At 48.4% G+C, this 16,516-nt stretch overlaps 1 protein-coding gene across 3 annotated transcripts in view; it reads left to right on the top strand.

The window, feature by feature from the left end:
- The window catches only part of EVC (EvC ciliary complex subunit 1), an 86,594-nt gene that overhangs the window by 37,434 nt on the left and 32,644 nt on the right, over positions 1–16,516 (top strand). For all 3 annotated transcript variants that reach the window (XM_061145531.1, XM_061145532.1, XM_061145533.1), the window contains exon 11: positions 785–883. In XM_061145531.1, the coding sequence (XP_061001514.1) occupies positions 785–883 (99 nt within the window). The remainder of the gene's footprint in view (positions 1–784; positions 884–16,516) is intronic.

Consider the following 16,516-nt stretch of genomic DNA (forward strand, 5'->3'; position numbering starts at 1 on the left):
GATGAATGAGCGTGGACTTTGGCCCCTCGCCCAGCCCCTCCCTCTCTGGCTCCTGGTCCTCCCTATCAGGTCCCCTCCTGTTCTGCTCCCATCCAGACCAGAGGCTTCTGACTGCCTGGTCTCCGCTGCTGTTGCTGCTCCTTGAACCTGGCTTGGATTGGCTTCCCATCTTCCCTCCAAGGACCCCTCCTTGTCCATCAAGACTCAGCTTATGTGTCTCCCTCACCAGGACTCTTCCCCTTCTGCTGACCCCTAAGAGGAGTCCACCCTCCATACTTGGGCCCCAGGGGTCTCTCTGACTGTGTTTGGAGCATCTGGTACATGACTCTCTGTCACTCTGTCCGGCTCCTCGAGGCTGGGCCAGCCGCATGGTCAGAGGGGCTCAACTGGCCACTGACCACCCTGATAACGCTCAGGCTTTGCTGGATGGGCCTCCCAAGACCTGGGTGGTGATCCTCAGGAGCTGAAATCAGAAAATGATGTCTGGGGGGCTTGTGACAGGGCAGGGAGATGGTTGGGGGAGGCTGGCGTCTTCTCCTGTTGGATAGATGGACAAAAGCATTCAAAAGTTTCTTATTTTCCTGGAGATGGGATTCACTGGTCCCAGCCTCAGCCACATTTCACAAGCCATGAAAATCATGTGACATTTCTGTGCTGCGGTTTCCTTGGGTATAAATCACGGGTGACCATCCTTCCGACGTGCGAGGCAGGGTCAGTTGGGGAGGTTGTTCAGGGGAAACAAATCAGCATCTCTCTGCAGATTCAGCCTCTGTTTTACTCACAGGCATTTCACGACATCCTGGAGATGCAGAGGCTGACGCAGGGTGACCTGGAAGAAGAGGAGGATGTCAGGGCTGCCCAGGCCGTGGCCGCACTCTGCCAGGTACGTGGCCTCCAGGCGGGACTGGCAGAGAAACCTCAGGATCCGGGCATGCGTGAGAACCTCACAGCCTCGGGGGCCAGGGACCCCGAGACCCACTGGGCAGAAACCAGGGAGGGCAGTTGTTGGTCCAGGTCACATCCGAGGCCCCTTCCATTTCTGAGATCTTTGGGACCCTCACCTCCACATGTTCCAGGAGGCAAGGGTCTTTGAAAGTCAGCTCACCCATGTTGAGAGTAGCCTGGTGTCGATGAGTGTTGTGAGTGTGGAGAGGTGATGAGGAAGGAGGGTTAGGCTTGAAATAGAGGCCTGGGTTCGAGTGCCAGTGCCACCTCTTTCTCCCTGGGCAACCTCATTTAGCCTGAGATGAGGGCTGGCTCTGAGAAAACAGGAGAGAGCACCCAAGCCCTCCAAAGTCAGAGGGTCTCTGGGATATGATGATGACTGAGACAGACAGAGAACCTGCCCCAGGCAGGACCCAGAGCTGCTGGGAAGGTGGAAATGTGGCCCCAGTCAGGAAGGAAGGTGACATGTGCCATGTTGGTGGGGAGTGCCCCAGAGAAGGTCCACCTGGATTCAGGGGGCCTGAGCCTGCATCCTGGTTCTCCTCCCTCCTCACGGTGCAACCTCCAGAACATTACTTGGCCTCTCTAGGACTCAGTTTCCCTATCTGTGAAATGGGGCCAGTGATGCCCTTCTTCACGGTGCTGTTGTGGGCACTGAATGTGCATGAGACCAGACAGGAGTTGGCACCTGGGATTTGCCCAGTCCAAGTTCACTGCCCTTACAGCATCTCTGCCAATGGATGCAGAAGGGAGGGGTAAGAGACGCCAGGGACAGGGGGGTGAAGGTGAGTTCAAAGATGGCCATCCACAGAAGGTGATGCCTGAGACAGGCTTTGAAGTGGGAGACAGGCTCCTAGTGAACCGGGAGTCAGCAGGCAGCCCAGGCAGAATACAAGAACGGGGAAGGAGCACAACCCCCATCATGACGGCAGCAATGCGGGGTTCAGGGGCATCTGTATGAGTTTGCAAAGTGCCCAGCCTGGACCTTAAATACAGACATTTATTTTCTCCTTGTTCTAGAGGCTAGAAGTCCAAGATCAAGGTGTCATCAGGGTTGGGTTCCAATGAGCCCTCTCTTCCCAGCTTGGAGACGGCCACCTTCCCACCGTGCCCTCACATGGCAGAGGAAGTTCAGGTGTCTCCTCCTCTTACAAGGACCCCAGTCCCATCAGATTTGGACCTCACCCTGTGATCTCACTTTTACTTTCACTATCTCTTCCAAGGCTGTATCTCCAAATATAGTCAGAGTGGGGGTTAGGACTTTAGTATATGAATTTTGGAGGGATGTAATTCCATCCGTAATGGTGAACCTCACATTTCATGTCCACCGGGAACCTCAGAATGTGAACTAATGTGGAAGCAGGGGGGTTTTGCAGTTGTGATTAGTGGAGAAGAGATCATTCTTGGTTAGCATGGGCCTTAAATCTGATGACTGGTGTCCTTACGCGATGGTCATCGTGAGGACGCAGACACACAGGGAGGCAGCCGTGTGAAGACGAGACCAAGACTGGGGTGATGCAGCCACAAGCCAAGGAACACCTGGCACCTCCAGAAGCTGGAAGGGGCAGGAAGGGTCCCCCTAGAGCCTCCGGAAGAAGCTGACACCTTTATTTCTGACTTCTGGCCTCCATATCTGTGAGAGAATAGACTTCTGTCATCTGGGTACCTTGTTTCAGCAACCCCAGGACACTGATGCCGGAGCCAGTTTTGCTCAGACCCAGCCCCTGTCCTAAGTGCTTCCTGAGTATTTCATCATTTCATCCTCATGAGACTCTTGTGAGACAGAAACTGCATTTTCCTGACTTCACAGATGAGGAGCCAGGAAGGGTTTTCTTGAGAAAAAAGCCAGGTGGGATTCAATTTGTCAAAGCCCAAGATTCCCAGGCAAGAAAGGAACAACACCGTCCCCAAGGGAGTCAGGACTCAAGTCCCTGAGCTGGGAGTGAGGATACTGCGTTCTAGTCCCCTCTGGGTCCTCACATGCTGTGTGACCATGGGCTGGTTACAAAACCTCTCTGAGCTGGCTCAACCATCCTGCTTAGTTCCCACAGCCAACCTGCTGCAGTGAGATGGGATTTAAAGTAAGTCTCTCCAACTTCAGTGCTCTTGTGCTCCCCATGATCCATGCTGGTGAGCGTGGGCTGTGACTACAGCAGTGAAGACAAGTTTCTGAACCCAGACTGGCCTAGGGTCCAGTCCCATCCCAGCCACTGACCAGCTGTGTAATTGGAAGCTGGTTATCTCACTTGTGTCTCAGTTTCCTCCATGTTAATCACATCCGGATGCACAGCAGAGTTTGAGGACCACTGCTTTGGTGGGGAAGGGGTGAGAATCTGGTGGGCTACAACTCAGGGGCGCTTGCCACTGATGATGTCCAGGACCCCTGTGCCCATCTGCACTCTCGTCAGGAAGGAGTTAGTGTCCAGCAGGCTGTCACTTCCTCCCTTGAGCTGGGATTAGAATCTAAAGTCTTGGTCGACTGAGTGCTGCTTTCCTTCTCCTCAAAGCCAGGAGAAAGCATCCAGTTACTGCTATGAGGAGGAGATACACATACCAGTGCCTGGCCGGTCTCAGCAGGTGGCCATGAGTAGAGCATTGTCTATTAATAAAGATCTGTTGATGATGCTCATGTGACCACAGCCTCATCCCCCCAGCAATATCCTTAGGATGCTGTACTTTTGGCTTTACCATGGCTGGTCTGGCTACTGGCCCGTTAAAGTCTGGTCAAGGAGGTAAAGACACCCTTGTTTCTAATAAGAGGAGAGGCTGGTGGGTGTGAGTGAGCGGCAGTCCCTGCTGGAGTTGCATCTCGGGAGGAGGCACTTGGAAGTGCCCTGTGTTAGGAGGGGTTGGGGGCAAGGTGAAGGGGTGTTGGCAGTTCTGTGCCTCTGTGCAGGTGCTTTTGAAAGAAATGGCCAGAGGCCTGTGCCAGCTTCTCCTCCAGAGTCAGTGCAGAGCTGTTTCCTATTATTCATGTTGTCATTTCACATCAGTTCAGTTCAGTTGCTCAGTCGTGTCCGACTCTGCGACCCCATGAACTGCAGCACACCAGGCCTCCCTGTCCATCACCAGCTCCCGAAGCTTATTCAAACTCATGTCCATTGAGTCCATGATGCCATCCAACCATCTCACCCTCTGTCGTCCCCTTCTCCTCCCACCTTCAGTCTTTCCCAGCATCAGGGTCTTTTCAACTGAGTCAGCTCTTTGCATCAGGCGGCCAAGTGGAGCTTGAGCTTCAACACCAGTCCTTCCAATGAATATTCAGAACTGATCTCCTTTAGGATGGACTGGTTGGATCTCCTTGCAGTCCAAGGGACTCTCAAGAGTCTTCTCCAACACCACAGCTCAGAAGCATCACTTCTTCGGCTCTCAGTCATTTCACACAGAGCCCTCTGGTCCATACATGCATGTGTGCTCAGCGGCTTCAGTCATGTCCGACTCTTTGCGACCCCGTGGAGCCTGCCGGGCTCCTCTGTCCGTGGGATTCTCCAGGCAAGAATGCTGGAGTGGGCTGCTGTGCCATCCTCCAGGGGATCTTCCTGAGTCAGAGACTGGACCTGAATCTCTTATATCTCCTGCATTGGCAGGCAGGTTCTTTATCGCTACACCATCTGGGAAGTCCCTTGGTTCCAGATAACTTTGGTTAAGTTTACATCCCTTAAATGTGGAACTCATTGCCTTGAGTATTGGGAACAACTTTACCTGGTATTTCCAAAAGAACGAGGTTGAAATCCTCTGGTGTAGTGGAAGGAAGCTGATTGGAAGACTGGAATGCTGGCGAGGATGTTCCTGGGTGCGCGACCTTGAACGAGGAGAGCCTTAACCTCTCGGAGCCCTTTTCCTTATCTGGGAGATGGAGACAGAAAGCCTGTTGGCCTTTGTGGCAGCGCAGAGTGCAGGGGGGCAGGGCTGAGGGCCTGCCCATGGCTGGTGCTCAGTTAACGTCTCCCCTTCTGCTCAATCTCTGAGCGTGTTGAGCAGGAGGCCCTGAGCCCAGATATGGTAAGCACGACTCTGGATCCAGGGTGAGAGTGTGGCTTCCTCACCAACCAGCTGTAAGCTTGAGAGCTTGTTAGTTCATTTGTTCAGTGAATATGATCAAGCAATGCTTTGTGCAACCCACGGTCTCAGCACTGGGGCCTCAACAGCTAACCAAAGAAAAAACTTCATCTTTGTGAAGTTTGGGAGGCACGTGTAAGGTTCCAGCAGGGAGGCCAATGTGGCAGCCGTGGGGGAGGGGGAAAGAGGGATGGACTGAGGTCAGAGCCTTGTCTCATAGGGCCCTGCAGTCCATCTGAAGACATTTGCATTGACTTCTTTTATATACATATCTATTTATCTATTTGGCTGTACCAGCTCTTAGTTACAGCATGCGGGATCTTCGATCTTTCTTGTGGCATCATGGATCATGAGTTGCGGCACATGGAATCTAGTTCTCTGACCAGGGATCAAACCCACTCCCCCCACATTGGAAGCTCAGTGTCTTAGCACCACCAGGAAAGTCCCTGCATTGACTTCTGAGTAAGAAGGGAAGTTTCAGGCATGTTTTGAGTAGGGAAGTGACTTGCCTCGTGTTTCTGAAGGATCCTCTGATTTCTGTATGGAGGATGGACTTTAGGGGACAAAAGTGGAAGCAGGGATCCCTGGGGAGGCTCTGCAGAGGTCCAGACAAGAGATGCTGGGGGTCTGGGCCTGGATGACGCTGGTGGAGGTGGTGAGAAGGCATGGGATGGGGGTCTACTTTGATGGTCAACATCTGGGTCTCCTCTTCAAGTGGGGATAATAAATTTTCTTCCTATGGCTATTCAGAAGTTTGAATAAGTTCACCTGTGCAAAGCATATAAAAAGAAATGTGTATGGCACACAGTGAGCACTTAAAAATCTGTTATCATGAGCCTGGTTATTATCACTCATCGTCTGGAAGGGTGTGTCTGCACTGATCAGGCTCATGAGGTAACTTGCCTTGCAGTCTGCTGGCTCTTTCCCAGACCTGGTCACACGGAGACATAATCCCCCCTTTCTCTGGACACTGATCAAGATAGTGTAGGCACGGTGGCTGTGAGATAAATTTGATCACCACCTAATGGTGCTCAGGCTACAGAGAAAAGTGCATTATTCTAACTTCCTTGTGTCTCTTGGCCTCTTAAACAAACAGTAAATTTTCAGTTTGACTGAGATGGATGCCTGTAAATTACACATCTTGGCGACTCTTAAAGGGATTCTTGAAATGAGCCCAGAGTCTTCCTGATAATGACAGGCACTGAGTTTGCCACCGTCACATCGCAGGGTGCCCCAGAGACCTGCTTATTTGTTTATTTACTTCTGACTGTTCTCCCCACGCTGTCTCCTGAAGAGCTCCTGGGTGTGTAGGATGATAACAACCCTGCCAAGTTCAGCTCTCACAGCTTCTGGTTCTCCCAGGAAGGTAGGGCAAAGAAGAGAGGCAAAAAAGTGAAACTTTTGTCTTTGAACAAAGCAGAAATAATAAAGACAGGCACTCGTGACATGTTTGTGAGTAGTCCCCAAGACCACCCTCACTTCTGATATCAAATGCAAACCCAGAGGTGCCCAAGACCACCCTCAAGTTCAGTTCTATAGAACAGTGCTTGTTTTTGTTGTTGTCCAACTGCTCAGTCATGTCCGACTCTTTGCAACCCCATGGACTGCAGCACTCCAGGCTTCCCCATCCTTCAGTATGTCCCAGAGTTTGCCCAAACGCATGTCTATTGGGTCGATGATTCCGTTCAACCATCCCATCCTCTGTCATCCCCTTCTCCTCCTACCTTCAGTCTTTCCCAGAATCAGGGTCTTTTCGATAAGCTGAGTCTTGGCATCAGGTGGCCAAAGTATTGGAGCTTCAGCTTCAGCATCAGTCCTTGTAATGAATATTTAGGGTTGACTTCCTTTCAGATTGACTGGTTTGATCTTCTTGCTGTCTAAGGGACTCTCAACAGCTACAGAACAGTCCCCAAATTTTTTGGCACCAGGGACAAGTTCTGTGGAAGACAATTTTCCGGAGGGGTGTGGAGGATGGGAGGGAGTGGTTTGGGGATGATCGAAACACATTACATTTATTGTACATTTTATTTCTGTCATTATTACATCCCCCCAACCTCGGGTCATCAGGTATTAGATTCCAGAGGCTTGGATTCCTGCTCTGGAAGGACTCACTGAAAACTGTTCTTGTGGTCACAGTTTAGGCTACAGATCAAAGTCAGCCAAGAAAAGAGGCAAATGGGCAGAGTCTAGAGTTGCATACAGGAAGCTCCCAGTTGTCCTGTCCCAGTGAAGTCGTGGACAGCACTAACTTCTTCCAAGAATTGTGTCTGACATTACATACTGAGCATTGCCAACCAAGGAAGCTCACCCAAGCCTTAGCATCCCTAGTTCTTACTGGGGCTCAGTCATGTAGATGTGGTTGACCACCAGCATTGCTCACCTTAACCCTCAGACTCTCTGGAGCTGGAGCTGATGCCACCTGGCCCAAGAGCCCCACCCTAAACCACATCATGGTCATAGATTGTCTAAAGCTGCCCAAGGTCACCAGGTAAACAGAGACCCTCTTATCAAGCAGGACATTCGAAGAACTTAGCAGTCACTTCCTAGGAAGCAAGGACTAAGGCCAGGCCTCTCTGTTAGCAAGGTCAGCTCTTTCCTGCACAGCACTGAAATTCTGTTCAAGGTCACACAGTTGGGGAGCCTGGGGTACAGGCCCAGGGCCCTAACATTCGGATGGGAAGAAGCGGTTTGATGGACAAGGTGAGGGAAGGGGCGGGCAGTCCTTGCTGGGAGTCTCCTGCATCTCCTGCCTTGGCAGGTGGGTTCTTTAACCACTGAGCCACCTGGGAAGTCCAATTACTCTACTAGTCTTATTAAAATAGAACAAAAAGCCACGTTCCTGTAGCTTGCTGTGACATGTTCTGCAGAATCCAGCTGGGGATGACACATTGCAGGCAATCAGTCAACATTGATGAGTAAATGAATGAGCGAATCAATGAATCAGTGACTGTCATGTAATCAGTGCCACCCTGAAGGTGGTGTGTTCTTGCTGCTAGAATAAACGACCACAAATGTAGTGGCTTAAAACCACAGAAGTGATCACCTGATGTTTCTCGAGGTCAGAATGGGTCTCACTGGGCTGAAATGAAGATGTCAGCAGGGCTGTGTTCCTCCTGCAGACTCCAGGGGAGAATCCATGTCCTTGCCTTTTCCAGCTGCTAGAGGCACCTGCATTCTTTGGCTCCTGGTCCCTTGCTCCATCTCCAAGCCACAGTTGGGCTTCTTCTGGGTCTGTGTCCATCCTGCATCTCCTCTCACTCTGACTGCCTGCCTCTTTCTCTTTCGTTTACAAGGACCCTTGGAATTATCTATGTGGGACTCACCTAGATAATCCAGGATAATCTCATCTCAGGGTCCTTTTAATTCTTTAATCACATCTGTGAAATCTTGGACTGTGTAAAGTGGATCCTTCAAAGTGTCCAGGGATTAGAACATGGACATCCTGGGGAGCCATTATTTTGTCTACCACAGATGGGAAACAGTAAGTTTTCAAAGAGTACAAGAAATTAGGTTTGAGAGAAATACCAAAACAATGGCTTGGGGGCGGTGTTCTGTTGGAAGTGGATCTTGAGAAGAAAGTTGACAGAAGTGTAGGCACCATATCGGTGCTGTCCCTGGAGAGAGGATTTCAGTGGGTGCTATAGAGGACGAAGCCATTCCATGGTCATTTATCAAGGTTAAAGTGTGCTACCTCGTCACTAGAAATGAGTCTGAGAAAACATAGACTGGTGCTTTCACATCTGCCTTATGGTAGCACACCACAGGAATGTGACTTTTTTGTTTCAATAAGGCTAATAGAGTAAGTGGGCTTCCTAGGTGGCTTGGTGATAAAGAATCCTCCTGCCAATACAGGAGATGCAGATTTGATCCCTGGTTCAGGAAGATGCCCTGAAGGAGGAAATGGCAACCCAGTCTAGTATTCTTGCCCGGAAAATCCCATGGACAGAGGAGCCTGGCAGGCTACCTTTCATGGGGTCACAAAGAGTCAGATACAACTGATCAACAGTTGTCAAGAACAACAACGATAAGTAGAGTAATTAATTTATGTTTTCTTTATTTACAGTAAACATAGTAAGACTTGCCCGTGCCCTCAGGTTACCATGTAGTACTCAGTTATACCTGTCCTCTCCTTTTAGTAATTTTCACAGTCAGCTCATTTCCCTGCAAAGAAGTACAAAAGTACAGGTAAGATAACAGTCACCCAGGTCAGGCTGTGGGCCTGACCCAGCTGTGTACCAGCTGTGAGGCCTGGTCACTGGTGAAGTGATATCACTTCACCTCTCTGATCTAGGGATTCTTAGCTGCCGTCTTTGTAGGTTGACCATATGAAAGAACCCACTTAACACCCTAGAATGAGACCCATAGCTCTCAGGATGAAATCCAGCATCCTTAACCTGGCCGTGATGACCACCCAGCCTGGTCCATGTAGTGCTCACATGGCCTGACTCATAAGACCCATCTGACATAAGACCCAAAAGCCAACCTGGTCTGGTCCACGAGTCCCACCCTGCTTGGGCCATAAGACCCCCTGACCTAGCCCACGAGGCCCACATGACAAGTCCCACTCACCACCTGTCTGGAGTCATGTCTATTGCTCCCTGCCCTTCAGCCAACCTCAGACATCCCTCAGCTCCCTGAAGGTGACCTTCTCCTGCCTGCCGCAGTGCCTTGGCACATGCTCTTCTGCTGCTTAAATACTGCTTCCTGCAGTCCCCCAGTTTGGCTTGTTCTCATTCTTGTCTCAGCTTACACATCACTTCCTTGGGGAGCCCTTCCAGATCGATTAGATCCCCTGGTCTGTCCCTAGGTCTCCCAGCCTCTCTGCCATCACACTTGCCATAGTGTACCATGGGTTCCTGTGTGATGCCTGCCCCCACCCTGGGCTATGCTCCCTAAAGTCAGGGTCCACGTCAGCCTCATTTACCCAGTGGCCGTGGCCCACAGTAGGTGCTCAAGAGATATTTGCAGGATGAACCCATGCATGCTGTGAGGATAAGACACCTTTAACCAGAGCTTTCACCTTTCAGGCCCCTTCCATCTGGTGTGGAATCACAATGCTATGCAATGAGATACCCCAAAACCCAGAGGCCAAAAATGACAGTGATTTATCCTCAGGGTCTGTGTTTCTGCCAGTAGTTGGCTGATCTAGGAATGACTGACACAACTTGTCCATGCTTTCCTGTCTCTCCTCTCCTCCTGGGACCAGTGGCTGGCCTGGAGATGTTCTCCTTGCAATGGCAGAGGACTGGCCTCCAAACTAGCCCACTTGGCCTCCACCTCATTTTGTTGGCCAATGCAGATCACATGACAGACCCAAAGTCAAAGGGTGGGGGAGGTACTTCCCACGCCCCTGGGGAAAACATGTCAAGGCTCTGGGGCAAAGGGCATGGCTCTGGGGGAGAGAAAGACCTGGACCCAGTGTGCCCCTCCACACACGTGTCTCCGGCATCTCCTGTCTTCCAGGCGCAGATAGGGTGAAGCCCCAGAGAGGAAGAGTCACCCCGGGCACACTGCTGGCGAGTGGCACGATGCAGCTGGTGCCCAGGCTCCTGACCCTTGATCCCACCTACTCCCTGTGTTTAAGAGACCTGACTTGACCTGGGTCTTGACCTGCGACCTTGCACTGTTCTGTCCCAGGATCCTGGGCACACCCCATTCTGAAGCAGGTAACTGTGTGTCTTAGAACACGCAGGGTACCGTCCCTGCCGGGGAACATTTCCGGTTCCTGTGATGAACCAAAACTCGGCAGAGAGCCGGGCCATGCCTGTGGGATCCTGGAAGGATGTTTTATTCACTCAGTCACCACCCACCGTGATCAGGATGTCTTCGAACCTGGTCGCATTCATGCCTTGCTGGTCCAGACTGCCGGATCTTGACTCCTCCTGTATGAGGCACTGAGCTCCTGTCTGCCCTAGTCCGCAACCCCCCCAACGCCCCACCCTGCTGGGCTGACCCCCTGCTGCTCTTCTGCTTCCCCAAATCCGTAGCTCAACCCACACTACTGGGAAGGGCACCTTTCTCCTGCCTCTGCTGGGAAGGGCATCCTTCCTTATCTCCCTTCTCCCTACCCTGCTGACAAATGGAACCAAACTGCCTTTTCTCCAAAAACACTCAGTTCCTGGAAGGAAAATAGCCATAGGCAGCCTTTTTGAGATCCACACTAACCCTCCCAGCCTCTCTGGAATGATAAGAGCCAGTGTTTATGAAGTGCTTGCCCTGTGCTGTGTGTCGTATCTAATCCTGATTGTCTGTATGTTCAGTTGCTCTGTTGCGTCTGACTCTTTGTGACCCCGTGGACAAGCCCGCCAGGCTCCCCGGTCCGTGGAATTTTTTCAGGCAAGAATACTAGAGCAGGTTGCCACGCCCTCCTCCAGGAGATCTTCCCAACCCAGGGATCGAACCCAAGTCTTCTGCCTCTCCTGCATGGGCAGGCAAATTCTTAACCATCGCACCCATCTAGGAAGTCCGTAATCCTGATCATCAGTCCTCAAGGCAGGTGCTGTCTTCACGGATGGACTTTGCATCGTATCCCTTTTGCAGATCAGGAAATTGAGACTCCCTTCCACGGGCTCCAGAATATGTGCCCTTGCCCCGCCCCAGAACTTTCTCTGAAAGAAGCCTGGGAAGGGCACTGCCCCTCTGGGTCAGGGGGCAGAGGCGGAAGCCTAGTGACAGAGGAGTCCGAGGGAACTGCCGCCCCAGCTTGGGTTCCCTGTGCTGTGTTCAAGGAAAAGTGCAAAAGGCTGAGGCACCAAGGTCCCCCCTGCCGATCCGACCCCTCACACACGCTGAGAGAGAACAGATTAACTCCAGTTCTGTTTCAGGCACAGAATGAATCAGCATCTCCCAAACGTAACATCTCAGCCTAAAGTGGGAGCGCTGTGTTTTGTGACCTGTCAGAGCACATGACAACGTTGCAGATGTGTCTCTGTCCAGGGAGCAGGCAGGATCCAGCACGTTTTGTTTTGTTTTGCTTTTTGTTTCACTAGAAAGAGCCTTGACTAATGAACCATGTAGCTTTTACAAAGTTCACCTTACTTAAATTTCAGTTCAGTTCAGTCACTCAGTCATGTGTGACTCTTTGCAACCCCATGGACTGCAGCACACCAGGCCTCCCTGTCCATCACCAACTCCCGGAGCTTACTCAAACTCAGGTCCATTGAGTCGGTGATGCCGTCCAACCATCACATCCTCTGTCAGCCCCTTCTCCTCCCGTCTTCAGTCTTGCCCAGCACCAGGGTCTTTTCAAATGAGTCAGTTCTTTGCATCAGGTGGCCAAAGTATTGGAATTTCAGCTTCAACATCAGTCTTTCCAATGAATATTCAGGACTGATTTCCCCTTTAGGATGGACTGGTTAGATCTCCTTGCAATCTAAGGGACTCTCAAGAGTTTTCTCCAACACCACAGTTCAAAAGCATCAATTCTTTGGTGCTCAGCCTTCTTTATAGTCCAACTCTCACATCCATACATGACTACTGGAAAAACCATAGCTTTGACTAGACAGACCTTTGTTGGCAAAATAATGTCTCTGCTTTTTAATCTGCTGTCTAGGTTGGTCATAGTTTTTCTTCCAAGGAGCAAGCGTCTTTTAATTTCAGGGCTGCAGTCACCATCTGCAGTGATTTTAGTTCTTGAATTTACAAACAGCATATTTTTGTAGTTTGACAATCATGACAGAAAGGAAAAGGTATGTGTTAGTGTCTACAGCCACTGCTGCAGGACGATAGATTCCAAGGTAGGAGAATCAATGTTCAAAGTCTGTCTCCTGCCTGGCAGAAAATTGGGATTTCCAGGGGCTGGAAGAAGATGTAAATCACTCCCATATTATTAAACTGTTTTTATTGTGAAATGTAACAGATACAAATAAATGGATAACATGTAAACTTACAGGTTAACAAATGATGATTAAAAACAGATCTATGTAACCTCCATCCAGATCAAGAAAGAGATCTTGACCAGGACCCCTGAACCCCTCTCATACCTCCTCCCTATCCCAATCTCTTCCCTGCTTGCAGGAGCCATATCCTGGCTTACATGGAAATTAGGTCTTTGCTTTTATGGAAATGGGATTGTATAGCATGTTAGGTTTGTGTCTCTCAACTTTGTATTGTGAGACAAGCTTTGTGCCTTGTGAGATTTCTCTGTATTGTCATGTGTAGCAATATTCATTCTTCCTCACTGATCTGTAGTATTTCACTGTATAAATACACCACCGTTTATCCATCCTACTGTTGATGGACATTTGTGTGGCTTCTTATTTTAGACTATTACACATTCTCTTGACAAGAACTTTCTTGTGGATGCTCTTTGATACACACATGCACTTGTTTCTACTGGGCATATACCTAGGAGCAGAATTGTTGGATTAAAGAGTTATGTGCAGCTTCAATCCATATCCTACAAAGTTACTGATACAGCCCGCAATTTGATGAGCATTTTGAATTTATGGATCAAGTTGGTGACGATGAACATCTTTACAATACCAAATCTTCCAGTCTACAAACATGGTGTATCCCTGTATTTATTTGTCTTATTAATTTTTTTAATATTGCTTTGTAGTTTCTACCCTCAGGTGAAATGTTTGCTATAGATTTTTTCAGATTAAGGAAGCTTCCTTCCATTTCCTATTTTGCTAAGAGTGTTTCTTCTGCATGGAAATTACAATTTGTGAAATACACAATTTCACATTTTCTTCATTTATTCCCATAATTAACATTATACTTTTCAGCTTTATTTTATTAATATGGCAAATTATAATGATTTGGATAATGGTTCAGACAGTAAAGAATCTGCCTGCAGTATGGGAGACCCAGGTTCAATCCCTGGGTTGGGAAGATCCCCTGGAGAAGGGAGTGGCAACCCACTCCAGTATTCTTGCCTGGAGAACTCCATGGACAGAGGAGCCCAGTGGGCTATAGTCCTTGGAGTCATAAAGAGTCAGACAGAGCTGAGTGACTGACACCTTCATTTTTTTTCATTAAGTGCATACAAATTTAGAAACTTTACATCTTTCTGGTGAATTAAACCTTTTGATATTATGAACTGCTCCCCTTTCTCTCTAGAGGAAGGTTTTTTTCCTAAAGACTGTTTTATCTACTATTAATGCAGCAAAAGTGACCCTGTGTTTATTAGGTGCTAGTTATAATCTCATTCATTCATTGTTAGAAAAATTCATTTAAGAGCCTCATGGTTAGATCATGTGTGGTAAAGCCTGGCCACTGGGGCCCTGTGGGTGAACTAACAAAATTTATTTAACCTCTCTTTCACAAGTACAGATGAAGCCTCTGTTTCATCATCTGTAAATTTGTTGCATCAGTTTTGAGAGATTTCTCACCCACTGTCACTTCAAATATGACTTCTGTCTGAACTCTCCCGTCCTTCTTTTAGGGACTCCAGTTAAACATGTGGGACTTTCTCACTGTATCCTTTAGCCTTCATCTTCTCCTCCATATTTAACATCCTTTAGTCTCTCTTTACTTTGTCCTGGATTTTCTCCTGATCTGTCTTCCTGTACTTATTCTCTCTTCAACTGCATCTAAACTGCAGTGAAACCTTTGCATTGGGTTCCTATTATTGGATAGTGTTCTTCAATTCTAGAAGTTTTAATTTTTTGTAAAAAAAAAAAAACAAAAACAAAAACTAAATAGCATTACTTTTTGTAATCTCCAGGTCTTTGCTTTAAGGCTGAAGAGTGGCTTTCAAATCAGAAGCATAGTGAGCATCAGTCTTAAAGTCTGTACTGTGCTCTCCAGACAGCCTGTGGGTTCACGTGTCTGTTGTTTGTGTAGATCTTTGGGCATGGTCTTGTCTCCTTGTGTTCCCTCCTTGTATTCTCATCTCCTTGTGTACTTCTTGTACACTTGTGTATTTTTCACGGTATGCCTTATCTCAGATTTGTACATTATTTTTTAAAAATATTTTCAGGCACACAGTGATGCTCTCCTTTACCAAAGATTTTTTCCCTTTGCTTCTGCCAGATGATTGGGTCTCTAATGATCTGGAATCCCCTAATTCAATGCCTAAACTAGAAATACACTGGGCCACCCACATGAACAGACTCCAGGTTGCTGTGTGTTTAAACCTGTCAGATCTGATTTCTTTCCATTTCACTCATGTTTCTGTATCACAGCTTTTGGGTTCCCAATCCTTGGTGTGGAATGTTTTACCCAGGCCCCAACTCATGGTGAGCCATGAACTCCACTTCGACTACTGGAGGCTGACCAGGGTCCATCAGCTGTGCAGGCATGCCCCTTGGATTGACCTACACCCTGTATATAAATGGAGCCCAAAGGCTGAGCATGCTTCTCTGATGCCGTCTTCTCCCAGACCTTGGACTCTATACTCTATACTACCTTGTTAGCTCTTTGGGACTTTTATGATGGTTTAATAAACATTTTGTCCAGCTTTTTAAAAACATTCATCCTCAGTGGTAAAAACTGGTTCAAATTACCTGGCTGGCCACTATCAGAAGTAGGATCTCTAAGTCTTTTTTTTTTTTTTTTTCTCTCTTTTTGTTTTTTTCCCTCTCTCTCTTTTTTTTTTTTTTCTTTTATTTTTCTAAGTCTTTTAAAAGGCTGCAGATCCTTTATGCCCCTGTCATGGGCACTTTATTCCAAACAAAGTTCAGTTTGACCATGAGCTTTTTAGAGCATGGTAGTCATTGAGTTTGGCCTTCCCAGGTGTCTTGGCGGTAAAGAATCCACCTGCCAATGCAGGGGATGCTGGGGACTCGGGTTCGATCCCTGGGTCAGAAAGATCTTCTGGAGGGGGAAATGGCAACCCACGCCAGTATTCTTGCCTGGATAATCCCATGAACAGAGGAGCCTGGGGGCTACAGTCCACGGGGTCACTAAGAGTCAGACATGACTGAGCATGCACTCACGAGTCATTGGGTTTAATTAACATGGAGTTAAATTTAACTTATATTCATTGAGCCCACCAAGTATGAGCTAGGTACACTAGATGAGATGGTAAGAATTTTTTTTTACCAAAAAAAACACAATTATCCTCATACCACACAAGTTAGGAGCATGAGTCCAATAGTCCAGTAGTCAGAATCCACCCTCTACAGATGTCCAGCTACTTCTCTTCTTGGGTCTTATTTTTCTTGCCTATAAAATATTGTTAATTCTAATAGAACATCTACATAGGACTATTAGAAGGATGAATGAGATTATGCAAGAAATGTGTTTATGACACTCTGGCACACAGTAAGAATTCGTAATTAATAACAATTTTAATATTATTACCTGATATTTGCCAGGTGCTCTTCTAGGAGCTATAGATGCTAACGTAATAAGACTTTGTTCTTGAGAAACCTCATGGTCTAGTCCATGGAAAAGATAATCAAACAACTAGTGGCCACAAAAAGCCCTGTGGTCATGAGGCCTCTCAGAAGAGGAGACCTCACATAGAGTTTGGAGCACGTGTGGGGAGTTCCTAAATGGAGAAGGGGGAATGGGCATTCTGCCTCCTGTTGGTGTGCGATGCATTCGGAAACTGCAGCCAGGT

The sequence above is a fragment of the Dama dama genome, chromosome 6 (assembly GCF_033118175.1).
Source record: "Dama dama isolate Ldn47 chromosome 6, ASM3311817v1, whole genome shotgun sequence".
Classification (NCBI taxonomy): domain Eukaryota; kingdom Metazoa; phylum Chordata; class Mammalia; order Artiodactyla; family Cervidae; genus Dama; species Dama dama.